General features: G+C 41.9%; 2 protein-coding genes across 2 annotated transcripts; both read left to right on the forward strand.

Annotated features, from left to right (window-relative positions):
• The first annotated feature begins 1,175 nt into the window (after positions 1–1,175).
• mfsd2a (major facilitator superfamily domain containing 2A) lies at positions 1,176–17,808 on the forward strand. The gene is made up of 14 exons (XM_022747643.1): positions 1,176–1,393; positions 4,597–4,722; positions 5,506–5,630; positions 9,942–10,065; positions 10,865–10,943; positions 11,062–11,237; positions 11,381–11,471; positions 12,043–12,161; positions 12,522–12,605; positions 14,486–14,569; positions 14,765–14,877; positions 14,984–15,127; positions 15,596–15,772; positions 15,862–17,808. The coding sequence occupies exons 1-14, from the start codon at positions 1,304–1,306 to the stop codon at positions 15,914–15,916; spliced, it is 1,587 nt and encodes a 528-aa protein (XP_022603364.1). The 5' UTR covers positions 1,176–1,303; the 3' UTR covers positions 15,917–17,808.
• Positions 17,809–18,623: 815 nt separating this feature from the next.
• LOC111223439 (SOSS complex subunit C-like) lies at positions 18,624–19,321 on the forward strand. The gene has a single exon (XM_022747589.1). The coding sequence runs from the start codon at positions 18,830–18,832 to the stop codon at positions 19,139–19,141; it is 312 nt and encodes a 103-aa protein (XP_022603310.1). The 5' UTR covers positions 18,624–18,829; the 3' UTR covers positions 19,142–19,321.
• The last annotated feature ends 433 nt before the right edge of the window (positions 19,322–19,754 follow it).

Raw genomic sequence — 19,754 nt, forward strand, 5'->3', positions numbered from 1 at the left:
TATCTGAAATGTCTGATTTTGGTGAATACTTCTCACTCAATCAGTGACCGGGGAAGTACAGGTCATTGACTGAACATACAAAATTCTCCTTTATCAATCACAAAATTTGTATTCCTAGTGAAGCCATTCAGGCATGAATATTTATTTAAGATATTTGCTGAAAACAAATTCAAGACCCACAAAAAGCAAACAGACAAATTGTTCAGTTAGCTATAATATCTGTATTTTTTTCTGGATACTAAATCCATTATTTTATCCTTTTTTTGTGATCAGAAAGATCAATACAGAGTATTGAATAGGTGGAATCTGTCTATAACATACTGACATATTTAACTTCTCCTTCAATGGTAGCTACAGCCATGACATTATATTATTATCACATATATACATCCTCTATCCTATGTGATACCCATAGTAAAAATGTGTATATATATATGTATATATACATATATAAAAAATATAAAAATGATGATTTTTTTAATGATTTATGTATGCAACTTTATTAAAACAACATACATATTAAAATGATATTTATTTTTGTATGTTTTTATTACTAATTTTATGTCTATCTTTCCATTCTGTGAAAGTGGTCTCAGACTTTTGGACCCTACTGTAGCCTATATAATTATTAATGTATATTGACAGGCTTTGGGATGGATATGTATTTACCATAGACTGTATATAAAAAGGTATTTACGTAACACATATGTAAACATGCAAATACAAACATACTTGTATGTGTTATTTGTATGGGTTAGACATTTATGTCAATATTTGAAATTGTTCCAATTTCTAGGTGTATTTTACATACACGTTTTTATTACATATAGGTATTTCATATATGGAAATTCAATATATATAACCTAAATATATTAACATTACGTGCACTACGGTCCCTGACATTATAGGGATGAAACAATAGGTTGGTATATTGTTTGTATAGATATGCAACATGTGACAGATAAAGCGGTATAACCACAGAGTCAGGGGGGAAATGTCTTCAGTGGGAGGGGGGTGTCATACTTCAGGACCTGTGTGACTCTGGATATGCCTTTCTGTGACCCGCCTTTAGAGGGCGGGGTCAAATATGGCGTGAATGGCAGGGGCGGGGATCTCTAAAAATTACTACATCCACCCTCTGCCATCGCCTCCTCTCAGTTTTCAAACAGATTGTAGTCTACGACGATACCACAGGACGTGACTCTTCAAACCTTACCGAAGACTGTTTTTTTGGGAAGTTTTTCTACGGTTTTTTTTGTGTGTGTGTGTCAAGTTTAAACCCAAGAAAAGCAGCTGCTCTGCTATGGCAAAAGGAGAAGGAGGTGAACAATACTCCAGCGCCAGTTTATTGAATAAACCGGTGGGCTCAGATGGCATCAAGCTAGCCAAGAAGGTGGGTTCATTCATTACGTTTATTCAAATTTCAGGTTCGTCGGCAGTTTAGTATTTGTTTGTTTAAGTCACCAGATAAACCAAGACGAGGACGGAGCTTGTCTCAACATGAATGAATGGATCACACCGGTAAATTGACATTTTAAAGGAGTGAGTCATGTTACGTTTTGCTAGGCGCGCGTTGCTAATTGTGATATTTCAACACGGAGTTAACCAACATAGTGTCACAATACAGACTTAACAAATTATAAAATGAACGAAATATTATTTAAAAATGATAGACTTAAAGAAAATTCAACGAATTCCAGTCAACAAACCACCCTCCTCTGGTCTTATTCATATCACGAGAAATGCAAAATCGTTAAAAATCATATAAACCGAGGCTTTCTACGGTGTTTGACACGGTTAAATATAGTAACTTTCAGTCATAATTTCTGGGTGGACTCTCTAATCATAGAGGTTTTCGATGCACTCATTACCCCAGCCACACAGCTAATTTTAAATGCTGAAAATGCCAATCTTCTCACTTGAAGGCTGCACCCTTTTAAATATGGTCATGGTCGTCTTATATTAGCATAGCTCGCCAAATTAATTACACATATATAGACATATCTGGCTATACTAATGATGAAATAAATAAGTGAAAGTTTGAAGTCAACATGTGAATAAAAAACGCTGGGTGTAAATAATAAGAGGTGTGTGGGCTGCATCCTCCATGTCACTTTATCGGGATGCATTCGCAATAAAGGTGTGTTTAGTGCTGCCTTCACGGGCTCCTGTGTATACGCCTCACCTCAAGAGAGAAAGGACCAGTTGGCATATATAAACTACAACAAAAATATTTAAGAAAACCAAATGTATTGGTACGTGTCTTTCTGTTTTAGATTAAAAAAAAGTGACGACATGCTTTGCACTGTATCAACAAAATGAGGAAGACAAATCATTGACACAGTAGTGAGTTATTATGGGATCGCATATAGGCTTTCACTTTTCAATGTTTTGTTTTTGACGCGATCTTATTTCTCAAGAATCACTCGTCAAAAGAAAAACCCCTCCTAATTTGTTTTTTTTTTTTTTTGAAGATGTGTTTGAGAGTAATTCAGGTTTTTTCCCATAGCTGTGAATGCAGCAGGAAGTACAACTCATCAAGGCGACGTGTCAGACACAGAGGGGGCAGGCTGAGGACGATGTCCTAAAACCCCATCCAAAACCAGACCATTTCTGTCTTTGCCAGTGTATAGATTATTTAAAGTGTTTAATATTTCTAATTGTAACTGAAATCCAAAATGCATTTATAACCTTTTGAGTATTTAAAAAATCCACCCAGTGCAGGACCAAAGCTGTTTACAGTGATAACATATTATTACTGCTGCCAGAAGCAGTAGCCTTTGGGGTAGAAATGAGAGGCTGTGTTTAATGGTTTTAATGTCACTTTTACAAAACACTGTTGAACCTCTGTGTTGAATGTAAGGAATGAGAAACACTGCATCTTTTTTTTTGCAGAAGACATCAACATACACTTAACTCCTCTAATGTAACTGATCTATTTAGGGTGCACAGAGGAGTATTGTTTTAAAGCCGAGTGACATTGATGCACTGTCGCAATGATACTATCCTATGAGTGTTGCATGACAAAGTAGGTACAGTCACTGCAGTGAACTTCTTTAAAACTAGGAGTGGCAAAAATATGTATGCATACAAGTAGAGCAAGTGTAGGAGAGTTATATGTAGTGATGAAAGGTTGGTCTGCTGCACACTGTCAGATAAAAATGTTCTAGCCCTCCGTCTGACATAGACTGACCGCCCCTTGTCCAGTTTACAGCTGTATTGCTTAGTTTGAGGGGGGAATGTGGGAAGATCACACGGCCAAGTTCGGCCCACGAGATCCTGCGTTCAATACCTTGGAGACATGACCTGGATCACCAGATCGTCCAACTGTTGCAAGGCCAACCATTGTGTTCAGTCAGTGCAGTTTGAATAATTGCTTCTATGTTTTGAAGGTGGTGGTTTCTCATTTCAGCCACTGAGCGTTTTGTCAACTAAACAAAGGCTTGGCTGGGTGTATCAACAAGACAGGGGCTGGTTTTATTCAGTCACAGTCACAGTGCTGTTTTGTGTTGTGGTGATGAGATGAGGCAGTGTCCATTTTCTTGCCATGACAAGACAAATCCTGAAATGTGCCTGCAGATCGGGGTCATTTTCATAAACCGATGCTATCTTACAGGTTTACGTTTTGTCTGAGGCTGTTAACAGCAGCTGTGAAGAAAACTCCTTTGACCAGCTGAAAAGGGGACAGATTAGGCAGCACCAAACACAACCTTTTGATTGGACATGGAGGAGGGTGTGTTTTCACTCCTCTGTGGGCAACACTGGTCAGAGCACTGGTCGAACTGGCAGCCATCCATCTGGGTGTTAACTCAGCACAGGCTGCTGCCGAGGTGCTGTCCCCCTGGCTTTTGGTGTGTGTGTGTGTGACACCATGGTGTAGTCATGCCCTGGCACTTACCGGCAGTGATTTGTGTTACTATTAAAGGAGATGTTTAGAGTCGGTCTGTTGAGGAAATTATTACATCTACAGTGAGGAAGATAAAGAAGAATGAGCCCTTGTTAGGACACCAAGGGTTTCTTGTTTCCCAGTGGCTGTCCCTGACTTCTGCCAAATATGCTACGTGATAGTTAGCTGTCTGCCAGCTGCACTTTTAAGACTCTGGCGATTTAAGAATTTAGGCCACATTCCTTGTGAGGCAGTAGTCTTAATCTAACCAGTGAGAAAAACGTGAGACTAAAGATTGAAGGAACTACAGGGGGAGGATTAAATTGTTGAGACAGAAATTGAGAAAGTTGGCTATTTATAAGCCAGGGGAGTATAGCTGTGTGCTGCGTTATTGCAGGCACCCTGTTAAGGTTGAACTGCTGTCGTTGATTTTGCTGAATTTAACTCTCCTATAATTACGTGGGTTAGGTCCTGCCAAAGCCTGAGAAAAGGTTTGTGGGCAGCTGCAAATACTTAAGGACACTTTCTCTAAAAGTAGGTTAATGCGTAATATGCCTTTTGTTAAGTAGTTTGACAGATCTCATGTCTGCTACTGTGTCTACACTCTGTGAAATTTCCTTATCCTTTTTCCACTATTGGGGTTAATGTACTTGATAATTTTTCTTAATGTTTTTCTGTTCTTTTTTTCCTTTTTTATTTCTTTTCTCCAGCACGAGCACAGGAACAGGTTGTCAGTCTGCAACAAGTTATGCTATGCCATTGGCGGAGCGCCCTACCAGATCACAGGATGTGCCCTGGGCTTTTTCCTGCAGATTTACCTTCTGGATGTAGCTCAGGTGAGTTGGTCAAGATTATTTGAAAACTCCATGATCGCACCTGTTCACGTATTTAGTGTCACTTTTATAACATGGTCCTAAATATAGCCACCTTAGTGGGGATGGGAACATAGTGTACCTCCACTACCGACCTTCCTACTCTCTGTGCTGCCCTGCCACAGTATGTGAGGTGGCATTTACAGGCTCGGAGCTGTACACGGTCCTTCCTGCGCCCTCAAAGCACCTCTTTCATAAGGCCACATACAAGACATTGTGACCGCCAAGGCTCACCAACAAATCATCTGATTGTCCAGGAAAAATGAAGAGGTGGAAAAGGCTGCTCTCTTCTTTCCATTATTGGCTCCATGATGGGGCTCCACTGTATAAAAAGGCTTACAGGGGCTTATTCTGAAAAATGTAGGGGGGGTGAGGTGGGGTGTTGGTAGCACGATGAGGAGGGGCTCACTTTAATGGGCTCTGACACTAATCTGATGGTGAAGGCCAAAATAACGTGTAAGTCAAGAGCTTCCCAGGGTTTAGCTTTGTCCAGCTACTGAGACTGTTGATTAAGAGTCTATTGGGCGACACAGCGTGGTGCAGATTGTACAGTCAGGAGTGGAGCATTCATGCTGCCTTGGCCTCCACTCAGACTCGTCTCCTCTGGACAAAGCTGGGTGAACTGCAGACGGGCCGAGCCGCCAAGTGGCACCTTTCGATAGTTTGTCAGCTTGCTCATGACATTCGTTTTTTTTTTTTTTGTCACTGTCACAGTTGCACTAATCTCTGCGTCTTCTGCTTTCACAGCTGGACCCCTTCTATGCCTCCATCATCTTGTTTGTGGGCCGAGCATGGGACGCAGTAACGGACCCCACAGTGGGATTCCTGGTCTCCCGAAGCCCGTGGACACGTTTCGGACGCATGCTGCCCTGGTAGGTTTACCCAGCAGCCTGACACTGTTTGATGCACTGATACACATGACAACTAGATCTGGATTTTAGAGCAATTTCTTTTTTAAATCTGGGTAATTTTCTCTGGAGCTCCCGCATCCTCTTTGGGTCTCTGCCAATCCTTTTCCATTACCTTGTTGATAAGGGGTGGGGGGGGGGGTTTCCAGCTTTTCCCTCTACATGTGTCAGTGTTTGGGGGCGAGGCTTTGTGCTGTGTCTCTGTTGAAATCACCAGCGTCATCTCCCAAGAGGGGTTACTATGGGTCATGCTGATACTCCTGTACAGCTTCCGCATAGCCCACACATGCGTATATGTTCATTCCCCCCCCCCCCCCCCCTCTCCTCCCTTCCACACTCACACAGACACAGACAGACACACACAACTGCTGCTATGCATACTGGCAATAAAATAACCCACTGAAAATTGCCTCTAGTTGAACTGGTCCAGGCTTGACCGCTGAAGCCGAAATGCAAAGGTACTAAGCCTTTTTTGTTTTTTAACTAAACAAATATGAGGAGTTCATGCAGCCGCTGGTTTCCCACAGCACGGCCTTTGGCATGGCTTTGACAAATATAACTCCTGCTTGCTACCGAGGCTGCACCTCACTGGAGGCACACAAATCATTTTTCAGAAGGAATTTCTCCAGAGGACTCAGACACTGGAATCTGTGTGTGCGTGTGCGTGTGCGTGTGCGTGTGCGTGTGCGTGTGCGTGTGAAGCTCATTTTCAGCTGTTTGACATTTCGATATTTAATATTTTTGATATTTTTCAATTCAGACCGTGAATTCCCCTCATGAATGAATGTTAAAACGTAGTGTGCGTCTGTGTGTGGCAGCCAGCCTGAGGGAGTGGGAGGCCTGTGACACTTCAGGCTTTTTACACGGAAAGGTTACTGACCCTTTTTTTTTTTTTTGCCGCTATATCCCCTCCCCCACATCTCTGCCTCTGAATCTCTAAGCAACCTACAGGGGCTTATCTGAATCATTATACGTCTACACATGAATATTGGATTGTGACTTTTGTCCACAGTTCCCTTCATCGCCAAAAATCGCAGACCCTCGTAAAACTCTTGGTCCGTGTCCGAGGGGTATAATTCAAACGGTTATGTTAGATAAGTGCGGTGTAGGGTGTCAGTTGCTGGTTATAGAAATGGCCGCCAGCCTCCTGTCAGCACTGTGTTGGATGTTTCAGAGCTACTGTCCCTTCAGTAGTAGCTGGGAGCATGCGATACCTCCGCAGGGTGATCGGGGCAGTGGAGGAAAAGGGAGATGAGGACACTTTGACAAGCCTAGGTAAATGTCTCAGAGGGGCCAAGGCAGCATCTCCCTAGCTGCGTATGAAACGTGTGTGAGAAGGAGCGCAGTTGGCAGGTGAACGCAGCCACAAACATTCCTGTTGGTTTCCACCTCAGCTTCCTGTTCCCTTGGGTGCGCCTATAGAGGAAACACCCGCATAATTAATTTACAAAGAATACAAAGGAATTATCATCCTGTGCAGCTAATTAGCAGCTCGTGTGAAGAGCCAGGATATGTTCTTTTTTGGTAATGAAATAAAAGCTACATGAGTTACAGATGTACAAAATATATTCAAATGGCCTCTTGTTCTGGACCAACATGAATTTACTAAAATAATTGAAGACTAGCTTTTATAACACATGAGCAACCTTGGTTTCGTGATTATTCCTATTAAAGGCGACTATTTGCCTCATACTGTTGTGTTTTTAATTACATTTTTAATCAGTTTTAATCACATTTTAAATCATCTCTTGTATGTATAAATGTATCGTCTTTTCTGAATGCATAATCTAATTGGATATTTTTGAAATTATATATTTGGCACACTACTTTATACACAGCTGTTCTTTTGATAGACTTTCTGTTTATGCAGAAAATTCAACTTAATCAACTTGGTGTCATGGAGGATTATGATGTCATGGCGGAGGTATATCATTACTGTAATTTTCCTCCAGCGTGGAGATGCTGACATGTGACTCGAAGTCTCTCAAAAGTGGGTCATTCTTCATGTTGCTTGTGGTAAGCCACAGATACATATTGCCCATTTGCTGTCAGAGAGATGGATGTAGGTGGGGGGGTTGTTGGAAGAGGAAAAGGATGGAGGAATGACCGGCATGTTAGGTCACACAACGCTCATTACAGCTGTTTAGATGTGTGAGGATGTGAGGAGATGAGGAGATGAGGACGGAGCCGGAGGAAGACCACTGGAGCTGCTCCATCTTAAAATCTCTGTGTGTAGGAAGTGGGGGAGGGGAGAATAGTCGGGCTTCCTTGTCATTGGTCGCTCCCACAACACACCACCTTCCTCAGCCAATAGCGTCGGCTGAAAGGCCCGGTTAGGATTTTTTAAAGAGCGGCTGAGGAATTCAGGAGGTTACTGCAGTTCGAGGTGCAGAAAGGAACAGAATGATTTTCACTGTTGCTTCACAGCAACTGCCGGTCCGTCACCAGTGACAGACTGCAACTTTCTGCCACTCCCTCAACACAAGTCATTTCTTTAGACACTGACTGTGAAGGGCTTGTATCACAACTTCAACAAATACTGGACGTCTTTCTTTGTCCAATATAAACTTAAAATTGAGTTAGAATTTGAGTGTTTTCACATTAATTTCATGTTTTTTTTCTCATACTTTTCACATGAAGCAGGAGTTCTTTTTAAATTCTCTTGATTTCACAACCAGAATGTTTTGCAGATTTCTTTAATTGTTACAAGCTGTTCACCCACCCAGCTTAATGGTGGCTGCCAGAAGAATGAGTTCACATATCAGCTTATAAGACAACAGTTAATAGCCACCAGACTTGCTGAGATAAAGTCGCCCCTCCCAAGTCAGCATGGCTATTTCAGAGGACATTTAAATATGACTCCAGGAAGGGGGATCTGGACAGTGCTTATATGTCACTGCTGTCCTGCAGGCAAAGTGCAAGTCTTAGCTTAGCCGTGCAAACTGTTGAAGAACATAATGCACTGACAAAGACGGGACTTGAAAGTTCATTTTAAAAGATTCAACCATAAGTTTGCATGCTCAAAAGCTGCAAGTGAAGGCAATGTCAATGATAGACCGAGCTAAAGCCAAAGGATGTGGCGTGCCTAATTTGGTAGATGTTCATCTCAAGCGGCACAGAGGAAATGAACATTGAAATGCAGTCCTACATGTGCTGTCATCCCTAGATAAAACATCTGCTTTGACCTGCTCACCACTCCTCGCACACTCCCAGAGTAACTTTCCTCAAGTGTACAGTTAATCGCATCACATGCACGAGAGAGCTTATTGAATGCCGCTCCTCCTGACATTTCTCTCTTTTAAAGAGATATAGATAATCAGAGTTCAGCCATTAAGTGGGATTAAGTTGATTAGCAGCGGGTTTGCAGTGAAGCTGGTCTGTTTCTGTGGCTGGATAGCAGCTGGTGCTTTTGGCGAGAATTTGCGTCACTGTATTTATATAGGGCAGTTACATTCTGTTGCTTATGGTCCGATGTGATACAAACATGATGCATGATTTCATGTCCTGTCTGGTGAGGGTGAGTAACCTTATTAACAATAGAGGATCAAGCCGGAAGCCCTGAGCTACTTCCTGTTCTTTTCCTCTTTTTCACTCTTTCCCTGCACATCAGAGGTGTGGTTGCACTCAGAATCTCATATGTGATTGGTCAGCGTTGATATGACCATAGGAGGAAGCCGAACAGAGGGAAGGAAGTGACTGAAGGAATTCCTCTCCCACAGTAATTTGAAAAAAATTTTTTTTCCAGTTAAAATGACCTCATGGTGTGAATTTACGGGATGTGAGATGTGTAAGAAAAGAAGGGAGGCGGAGTACAGGGTGGCACGGATGCGTTTAGAGAAGTAAAACAGATTCTTACTCATATATGAGCATTTGAAACCCTTCTCTCTGTTTGTAACAGAGGCTGTGTCAGCAGTCGTCTGTGAGATAACGCTAGCCAGGTTTGGTTTTGTTTACCAGCATTCCCAAATGTCATATCCTCTCATAACCCTCAGAGCCTGCCAAACATCAAGCCCAACCTGTTCCATGCACCAGGAACATTATGTCCCTATTAACGACAAACAGCGAGGGAAAAGCAAACCCTGATGAGGAAAAATTGGCACTCGCTGAATGAAAGACACTTCACATCAGTGGCCACGATTTGTTATGTAATGAGTGGCCCCCTCTTTTCATGATTGTTTACAGAGCGAGAGTGTTTCACGCTCGAGTAGGATCACGTTTTCATCCACTCATCATGTTGTTGTTGTTGTTGTCTCCTCTGCCCCCTTCCCTGTGTAGGATCCTGTTCTCGACCCCTCTGGCTGTGCTTTCCTATTTCCTCATATGGTATGTTCCTCCCTTTGAGGACAGCAAAGTCATCTGGTACCTTTTCTTCTACTGCGTCTTCCAGACCCTTCAAACTGTGAGTACCTCACTGGCGCAGACACAGACGCTCCTTGTGAACACTTACTTGCAATAAAAGGTCATGGAAGTGTTTGATTTCCCAATAAGATTTTTACCATGTACACCCATCACACTTTCACATCCTCAGTGAAAATTAAAGGTAATCACAGGGTCTATAAGCTTGAGTGACCTTAATTTTAAATATTATTTTTTTAACTGATTCAATCATGACAGTATGAAGCAATCTTTCCTACACACACACAACAATTTGTCAGGAAATCCTTAAATTGTACAATAATCTAAAATAAGCATTAACTTGCAGCCAGGAGAAGGTTAGTTTAGCTTAGCATAAAGACAGAAAACAGAGGGAAATGGCTCACCTGCATCATGCGCCAGCACCTTTATATTTCACCTATTAACGTGTTATATCGTGTTTATGTAATCTGTACCAAAACTGAAGTGTAAAAACAACAATTTGTCCTTTTATGAAGAGTTATGTGCTGGACATTTTTGTTGGCTATGGCTTTGTGTACAGATTAAACCAAGGAGATACAACGTGTTAATTAGTGAGTTTTATTGGTGCTGGTAAGTGGACTTCGTAACTGGACAGAACCAGGCTAGCATTTTCCCCCTGCCTCCAGTCTCTGTGCTAAACTAAGGTAACTGATGGCCTCTTAATATTTACCATACAGAGACATGCCAGACATGAGAGCAGTATCGATCTACTCATTTATCTCTCTGCTAGAATACAAATAAACAGAAAGTGAACCACCAACATGCATTCATTTCTCTCTCTCTTTGCTTTTCTTTGCCATCAGTGCTTCCATGTGCCTTACTCTGCCCTCACCATGTTCATCAGCTCAGAGCAGAAAGAGAGAGACTCAGCCACTGCATACAGTGAGTATCACAGTCGGTAAAATGTAAAGTTGTTATTGTGTAAACGAGCCCATTCACCGAAAAGACATTAGGTGCATCACCTCGTCAGTGACTGAACGTTTCCCCGTGATTCTTCCAGGGATGACGGTTGAAGTTCTGGGCACCGTGCTCGGCACAGCCATCCAAGGACAGATAGTGGGCATGGCCAACGCGCCCTGCCTCCCAGGTCCCGGTGACATCATTGCAAACCTGAACAACTCGGTCAATTCTGTTGGACTCAATGAGTCAGAGCCTGTCATTTCCCTGGATCACACGGTAAACAAATCTGTTTATCTGTTGTTTGACAATAAAGATTAATAACAACGTAACTGTTCAAATGTGAACCGATGAGAAAATTTGGGATACAGATTCTGTTTTCCTAAACATCGTCCTTCTCTGTTCTCATTCTTCCTCTGCAGAAAGCGGCCTACATGATTGCCTCTGGTGTCATCTGCTTGATCTACATCCTCTGTGCTTTTGTTCTTTTCTTCGGTGTGAGAGAGCAAAAAGGTAAAAGCATCTCTCCCTCAATCAAACCGGCTCCATCTTTCAATTTAGATGCCTATGACCACTCCTTTTAATTTAAGCTTCAAATCAAATCCAAAGAAATCCTTCAAAAATAAGTTGAAAATCAGAGATATCTTTTTGTTTTTCAGATGTTGATCTTTGCCTTTTTAAGTGCATATTGCAAAAGGCAAATATATTCAGCTGTAAGCCTGAGAGTCTTCCATGGCTTTTCACACATAAAAGTCACTGAAGTTGATTGGATGCAGATAAACACACGTCTTTCATGTGACAGAGCCGTTACTGACGTTGTGTGTTGTGGTCCAATGGGGATGCACAGTTATGGCTGTATATTATGGTGTGACTGTGTGCTGACAGGCTGAGTGAGAACACTAAGGCTTTGGTTAAATTAGAGGCCAGCGATGGGGACTAATAAGACACAATTGTCTTGCGACAGTAAAAGATGAGCCTGAGAGGCAGCTGCCTCATCACTGTAGGCATGAAGGAGGGAAATATAAATTTAGGTGAAAGTCATTTTACGTCTTTGTTAATTTTTTCCCATTTGCTCTCCTTTCAGAGTCTTGTCGTCCCAGGTCGGAGCCCATGTCTTTCTTCCAGGGGATTAAGCTGGTGATGGGGCACGGACCTTACGCCAAACTGGTCATGGTCTTCCTTTTTACCTCACTGGCTTTCATGGTGCGTATAGACACATACATGCACGCACACACACACACACACACACACACACACACACACACACACACACACACACACAGTTTTCCTGTGGATTTAATCCATGTTCAGGATGTCAATCACGGTCTTTAGTCTCATCCGACTGTCTGTTTCTGCCCAATGTTCAGTTTGTTTTTTGGTTACTGAGTTGAGCCAGTTCTTCTGATGTTGGTAGTCTCTAGGTGGTGCTACCAGCCAGAGTTTACTTAGCGCCCGCAAGGTTGGCCCGCGGTGTGTGTGTGTGTGTGTGTGTGTGTGTATTTATTTATTTGTGTTTAGGCAGTAAAACTTGACTGAAGTGCGTCTGTGTGCTTCGTTCCACAGCTCCTGGAGGGAAACTTCGCTCTGTTCTGCAGCTCCACGCTGGGCTTCAGAAACGACTTCCAGAATATTCTACTGGCCATCATGGTGAGCGCACACACACACGAACACGCACACAAGCAGGTGGCATTTTCAGACACTTAGAGATAGGTGCACTGTTTCCATAGCAATGGCTGCTTTTCCCTAATCACCTGAAACCTTGGACAGCCCATTTGTGTGGAATAAGTTAAGCCATTAGCCCCAGAGCGCAGACAAAGCTTCTCTCCCAGGGCGAACGCATAAATTGTCTTCAGTCACAAAGCCACAGTGTCTCCCGGCCGCCCATTTCAGTGATGTGTGTCCATTCTGACTCCTCTGCCTGAATGGCATCCCATTCCCACGGACAGTAAAGGAGCCACATTTGCTTTTCCTTTCATGTCAAGGTCTCTCTTTTTATATAAACCCATATCCAAAGAGAAGTCTGGCATATCAAAGAATCGCTCAGCCTTCTGTCCGACAGGTATGAAACCCAGTTAAGCCAAGCATCGCTCCTACTGTAGCACGCACAGCAGCACTGTACAGGGTGAGAAAGTGCAGGTTAAAGAGGTTGAAAAGATTAAATGCTTTGATCCTTTACTTTATGGAAAGGATTACAGAATCAAGGCAGTGACCTTTTTTTTTTTTTCTTTTTTTTTTAAATACACTTATTTAGCAAAATGACTTTTTAGCGGCTTCAACACTGTGAGCTTTCAGAGCCGCTGCTCCTTAATAAGTTACCCTTAATCAGCACTAAGCGATCCTAATCCTCACCTTCAGTAACTTGATGAGATGGCAGGCTAATCTGAGAGGCTCGGCTCTTATTAGAACGAAGATGAGTCGAACAAATCAAACTTAGAGGCGTTATGTAAGGGTTCGTTACTCAAGCTGGTTTGTCAGTTAGTGGATTCAAACCGCGAAGGTCAAATGTAATGAAACGTGGTGTGAGAGCAGCGCGGGGGTGGGGGGTCCTTCAAAAAGCAACAAACAAAAAGAGCCTTGTGTGTGTTCCTTTGTGCCGAAGAGAGGCACATTTCAGAGAGCATGCTGTATGGCGCATTGCTCTCCAGACTCCATGATGCTGCACAGCAAATGAACTCATTTAATCAAGGGCTGCACGGTGTTTATGTGCTAAAGGAGCAGCCATGTTTGTTTTTATACACCCAGGTCAGGAGTATGAAACTAGCTTTATGAGCGTTAGTCAGAAGATAGAGATGATCAAGATATTATGATGATTTATTTCTGAGGAAATGGCTGGTAGGGCTCGTAGGGTGGGGATGGTGCCTGGGAAGTTCAGACTCAGCACTGCACACAACAATGCTGTTTTTTTTTTTTTGTTTTTTTTTCTCTGTTTTGTGTCACAGGTTTAGATTGACAGAAATGAAATTATGCGTTCACCTAGACTGAGAAACCACATGAAACAACTTTTGCTGCCACAGACTGTAACGTGGATGTGATGTGTGGGCAGTGGTGGAAAAATACTGTTGCACCAGGGCTTTTCTGTTATCTTTACCTTAGTCAAACACTGAGGTTAGAGGTCGCATTGATCTGAGTGAGATACCCCCCCCCCCCCCGTAGCGTCGTTAGGATGACCCCCGTGGAAGTTTGCATCACATTGAGCTCGAATTTGTTTTGGGAAGAGCTGTAGAGGCCATATTATCTTCCATCGTCACTGTTGTGTTTGGCATATATGAGAAGTCAGAAGTGCTTCTGCATCGCTGCGCTTCAAGTCTGAGGCGGAAGGATTTTGAGAATGCACCTAATATCATGCTTCTTTTATGTGTTATGCAACGTGACACGGAGGATCATCCTTTCCTGCTTCTCCAAGCTCATGCTTACTTGTAATAAAAGGCCTTTTTATGGAATTTATTGGAATCTGTTTCAGTTTTGTGTGTTTGTCAAAGAAAAACAGCTGGTTAACCGGAATTTTAATGTTTTTTTTCTCCCCACAGCTTTCCGCTACTCTGGCCATCCCCTTCTGGCAGTGGTTTCTCACTCGCTTCGGGAAAAAGACAGCGGTTTATGCTGGCACCTTGGTAAGGCCCACAATCACGTCCAGACACCACTTCTAAGTCACATGAAGCCTAAGATTGACAGGATTTAAGTGTTATCCTAGGAGTTATGAGACAACAGCTGTAGTGCCATTAAGAAGCTAGTTTTGGGAAGTAAAACTCTGACGGACAGCTGTTCAATTGAGCTTTAATGGTCTAATATGTGTCTGTTCTTTCCAGTCTGTGGTTCCCTTCATGATCCTGGTGGTGTGTCTGAAGAGTAACCTGATTGTTACCTACGTTGTCTCCTTCGCTGCTGGGGTGGGAGTGGCCGCAGCCTTCCTGCTGCCCTGGTAAGACCCCTGCTGTCCCTGGGTTAGCTTTTACATGATGTATTAAGTGTGCAGGTGCGAAACCAATTCTGACTCTTAACATTTTTTTTTTTTTTTTTTCGCTCAGGTCCATGCTGCCTGATGTTGTCGACGATTTCCAAGTTCAGAACCCAAACTCCACCGGCCACGAAGCTCTCTTCTATTCCTTCTACGTTTTCTTCACCAAGTTCGCCTCTGGAGTCTCTCTGGGCATCTCCACGCTCAGTTTAGAGTAAGTACTCACATGCTCTCTCTCTCTCTCTCTCTCTCACACACACACACACACACACACACACACACACACACACACACACACACACACACACACAGCCAATATTGGAAATGTTTTTTAGGGATTTTATGAAGTTTTTTTTAATTTTTTTTATCTAACACACTTGGACACAATATGAGGCTAAGCCAAATCTCCCAGCACCCAAATCCCACATCAAAGCAAGGAATTCTTTTTGCTTTCATTTGATCCAGTACAGTAAGACTGTTTGTGTGTGTGTGTGATGAGTTCATCCATCACATGACTGATTCTACACCAGTGTTGGCCTTTTGATCAGCCATTTGGTGGGAAACTACCTTTCATATCTATATCTATCTATATTAACACTCTGCTTTGCACAAGGATGTGAAACACTTATGTTTTCGTTTTCATTTTCATAATTCTGTTTCTTCTGTTTCTTTTTTTTTTCAGTTTTGCAGGCTACATCAGTAGAGGCTGCTCTCAACCAGAAGAAGTGCATTTAACCTTGAAAGTGCTGGTTTCCGCCGCCCCCATAGCTCTTATCATTATCGGCCTGATCATTTTGTACTTTTATCCGATCGATGAGGAGAGGAGGCAAGGCAACCGCAAACTGCTGCAGGAACAGAGGTAAGGCTGTGAACTGAAACCCCCTGCTCTCTTGTTGCTTTTATGTGCGTTTGTCTGAGAGACTGAAGACACTTGTGTTTTTCCTGCAGGGACAACGAGACAGATTCAGACACAGACTCGACAGAGCTGGCCAACGTGGTCTAGGACATTTTAGAGAACCCACGGACCAATCGGATGAACGGCTGGCATTTTTGCACTGGGCAGGACCAACAGACCTGGGCCTGTCGGATCATACAGACACTGCCTTGTCCAATCACATCGCTGCTGTTTCACGTCTCCAAAAGTGTCGCTTCAGCCACACTGAGGGCTTTCTAAAGATTGACTAACCGTCCCCATTTGTGACTTTCTCCTGGCATGAAATTCTCTTTCCTCTTTTGTTCAGTCAGATCTCAAAAGCCTTACTTTTTTCTACAGCACAACTTCTGAGTAATGTGGGAAAAAAACTTTTTTTTAAAGGTTGGTCTTGAAATGTGATGGGATCATGTTTTGTCAGTGTTCTCGCTGGAACTGAACAGTTTCCATCCTCTTATGAACTAAAACAAACCTTAATGACCTTGAGCGCTGCACTAAAAACATCTTTATACTTCAGAGATGTAAAACATCGTAAGAAACTTGAACAAACAGTGATGACGCCTTAATTTCAGCCCTATTTTGGGGTTAAAATTCAAAAGTGATACCTGTGTCAGTCACTTGCTCCTGAGTCATTGACTTGTTGTGTATTTTCAACGTGTTTAAATGTGTTTTGTAATTTTACAATATCTCCTCATAGTTTACCGAAACCAGTTGGTTTCCATTTCATTCCCGTCCCTTCTTTTTGTCTTTTTTTATAATTTTTTTTTAAAGAGACATAATATTGGAACTAGTGGTCTGGCATTAACAGCTGTGGTCTGAATGCCTCATTTTAGTTCCCCACCATAAAACCGAAACCACTACATTAGTAAAAGCAGTTATTTTGTACATATAACTGCAATGTTTATCCAGCTATTGCATTAATTACATTTCATTTATACGACGGCTACTGAAGACAAGGAAAGCTTCTTTTCTCTAAACACTTTCATTTTCTTAAAATTGAACAAAACGATGACTACAGCCGGTACTAATTTAGAGATATCATTATTTAAATATTTATTAGTTTTGATTTTACTGTTTTGGAATTCATGTTTGCTGGAGAGCCGTGTAGTATTTAAATCTATTTAAAGCCTGTAGGTTTTTTCCAACTGGATTTAAAAATGAGGAAAATGGGGTGGGAGTCAAATTTTAAAACATTCACACACCTTTTAATGCATGTTGCCAACGCTACTGTCTTTGCTCCATATGCCTTCAAAAAAGGGAAGCATGTAATTGTGGGAAAAGAGAAGATTGGAAGGTGGGGAAGTGAACCTGTTTTAGTCTCCCTTGGGTGTTTTTTTCTTTGTATATATGTATGTTTACAGAAGGAACCACCAGGATGCTTTGTGATCATCTCAATCCCTGTCACTGAAATGAGGATTGACATATTTCATATCTATTGATATGGAAATGTGTACACACAGTGTCATATGTTATACATACTGTTACATCTCTTGACTTGTTGTTTCTGACAACTGAGTTGCCAAATGTGAAAATGTTCATATTTCATTCACTTTATTTTTCCATTTTATTTTTTTCCCACCAGAAGTTCCTTGTATTGTTAATACTGGATAGTGTACATACCAAAAACAGTGCCATTTTCGCCCACAAACCCTGTTATAAATGTACATCATGTAAATCTCATTCTGTTTTATTTTGTCAGCGTTTTGTCTTTTATGGCTCTGTCACTGAACTTCCTCATGACTCTTGAGGCTGTAGCCAAATGTGTGAGCTTTAATCCCACTGGGACACACAGAAGCCTTGTGTACATGCCTCCTGTGCATATGTATATATTGTATGTAAACCTGTAAATATCTTTGATATTTGTGGCTGCAAGTGAAATGTACATTGTTCTGTAGTTATTTAAGGAAAAGATGTTCAGATGGAAAAAGATATTGTTAATAAATACTAATTAAGTGTATTATGAAGGAGTTGTCAATATGTGTTTACTTGAAACAACTACATAACACAAGATGGAGCCAATTTAAACAAGAACAGAAATGTGGAAGAGATCTTGAATGTCTGCACTTTTATATCACACATGCATCATGTGGGTACATTAGCCATAACCCAATGCATACTGAAGACACTGATATAATTCTTCTGATATTTTCATATTATGTCCTCAAGTACTTGGAGCTGGCTGTTAGAGCAGACACAAAAATTATTAAATGAGAGCTCGTTTAAAAACAATATAAAAAGTAAGTAAATATCTAAAAACAATATATAAAACAAACAATAAATTGAACAATATGTATGTATATATGTTTATATAAAACGAAAATTAAAACAATTACTCTGCATACTTTGCATACTTTGGGTAGCATTAATTGTACACTACTGCCATCTAGTGCTGAGTTTTTAAAAAGCTATTTAAAAAGCAGCATCAATGAAAAAAAGAGTATAGGTAGTTACAAACAGTTAAAGCAGTGGTTTGAGGGAAAAAAAGAAAACAAAAAATGTTTCAAATCATGAAACTTGACATGAGACTTTTTAAAGGAGGATGTGTCATATCAGATCCATTCTTTGAGATTAGTTGAGGGTCAATAATCTGCCATAGATTTTGTATTGACTTGTGAATTGATTTCCAGTTTCGTTGTAATGTTTAAGATCTTTGTTGTCTCATATTCACAGAACAGATTAAGCAGGTTATGGTACTTTTTAAACATCATTAATACACGCAAAATGTAGTGCAGTCTTCCTTAGGAACTCGTGTGCTTTTATTTTGAAGGCAGATCGTTGAAGCCGGAAGTGTTTTACACTGTTAGCATACAGCGGCAATTTTAGCACTTAAATTTTAATACTTAATTTTGGTTCCTCGTGCGCCGTGTCTGCCAATTACAGCGACATTATCTTGACAAGGACCTAACTTAAACTAGTAACGCTAACAGCGACATTTATCTCCTTCATGGATTGACTTTTATTTGCTCCGCTCGCTGCTGAGCTGACATGGCTGCCAACCCCCCAGGACAAGGCTTTCAGAACAAAACCCGGGTGGCCATCCTGGCGGAGCTAGACAAGGAGAAGAGGCGGCTGCTGCAGAGCCAGTCCATGAACAGCCCTGGAGCCAACATCCCCCTGTCGTCCAGACCGAGCCTGAAGGAAGTGAGGGACAGCGCGGAGCAGCAGCACATCGCCGCCCAGCAGAAGGCCGCCCTGCAGCACGCTCACGTCCACTCGTCCGGGTTCTTCATCACGCAGGACTCGTCGTTTGGGAACCTCATCCTCCCGGTGCTCCCCCGCCTGGAGCCCGACCTTTGACTCTGAATGTCTCGACAAAAACTGGCCCATGCCCCGGCCCTGGTGGACACTGGCAACAACTCACATGCAAAATCATACCTGTGGTTCTGTTTCTGTCTTTTATGTGATATTTGTCCTGTAATCAGTCTAATGGTGATTTAGGCTTCCAGGTAACCTCAGTGACAGAATAAAACGATGTATTTGAACTCACTTAATTAGCGTTGCTCTATTTGTACGGGTACATATAGGTAATCTGGGCCCCCAGAGTGCTGTCAGCCCTTCTGTAATTATTTCACACATTCTGCTGTTATTACAGTCATCATTACCTTTCACTTCACTAATGACGACTTATATTTGTTGCGAGGCAAACAGGATGGCCAGCCATTACACATGTAGTGCTTTAAGAGTGTAATAACACATACTGGGTTGTAACAAGGAGCACTATTTATGTTAATTGCTCGCAGAGCTTTCTATTGAAGGTAATGAGAGAGAAAGAGTAGTTTTAATTATTTTATTTTACATTGAGCTTACATGGAGCATATACTGTGATCAATGAAAATAATCATTTAGCATATTCAAACCCAGGACAACAGCTGGGTGCATACACAATGTACAGAGGGCAAGTTGTATGGGC

This window comes from Seriola dumerili, unplaced genomic scaffold (genome assembly GCF_002260705.1).
Source record: "Seriola dumerili isolate Sdu_G_001 unplaced genomic scaffold, Sdu_1.0 BDQW01000110.1, whole genome shotgun sequence".
Lineage (NCBI taxonomy): Eukaryota > Metazoa > Chordata > Actinopteri > Carangiformes > Carangidae > Seriola > Seriola dumerili.

Excerpts from the sequence above, each read along its gene's own strand:
- mfsd2a (XM_022747643.1), top strand. The coding sequence starts at position 1,304 with ATGGCAAAAGGAGAAGGAGGTGAACAATACTCCAGCGCCAGTTTATTG. Across the intron at positions 10,066-10,864 it reads TCTTCCAGACCCTTCAAACT|TGCTTCCATGTGCCTTACTC; the intron begins GTGAGTACCTCA and ends CTTTGCCATCAG. Across the intron at positions 11,472-12,042 it reads CGGTGTGAGAGAGCAAAAAG|AGTCTTGTCGTCCCAGGTCG; the intron begins GTAAAAGCATCT and ends CTCTCCTTTCAG.
- LOC111223439 (XM_022747589.1), top strand. The coding sequence starts at position 18,830 with ATGGCTGCCAACCCCCCAGGACAAGGCTTTCAGAACAAAACCCGGGTG.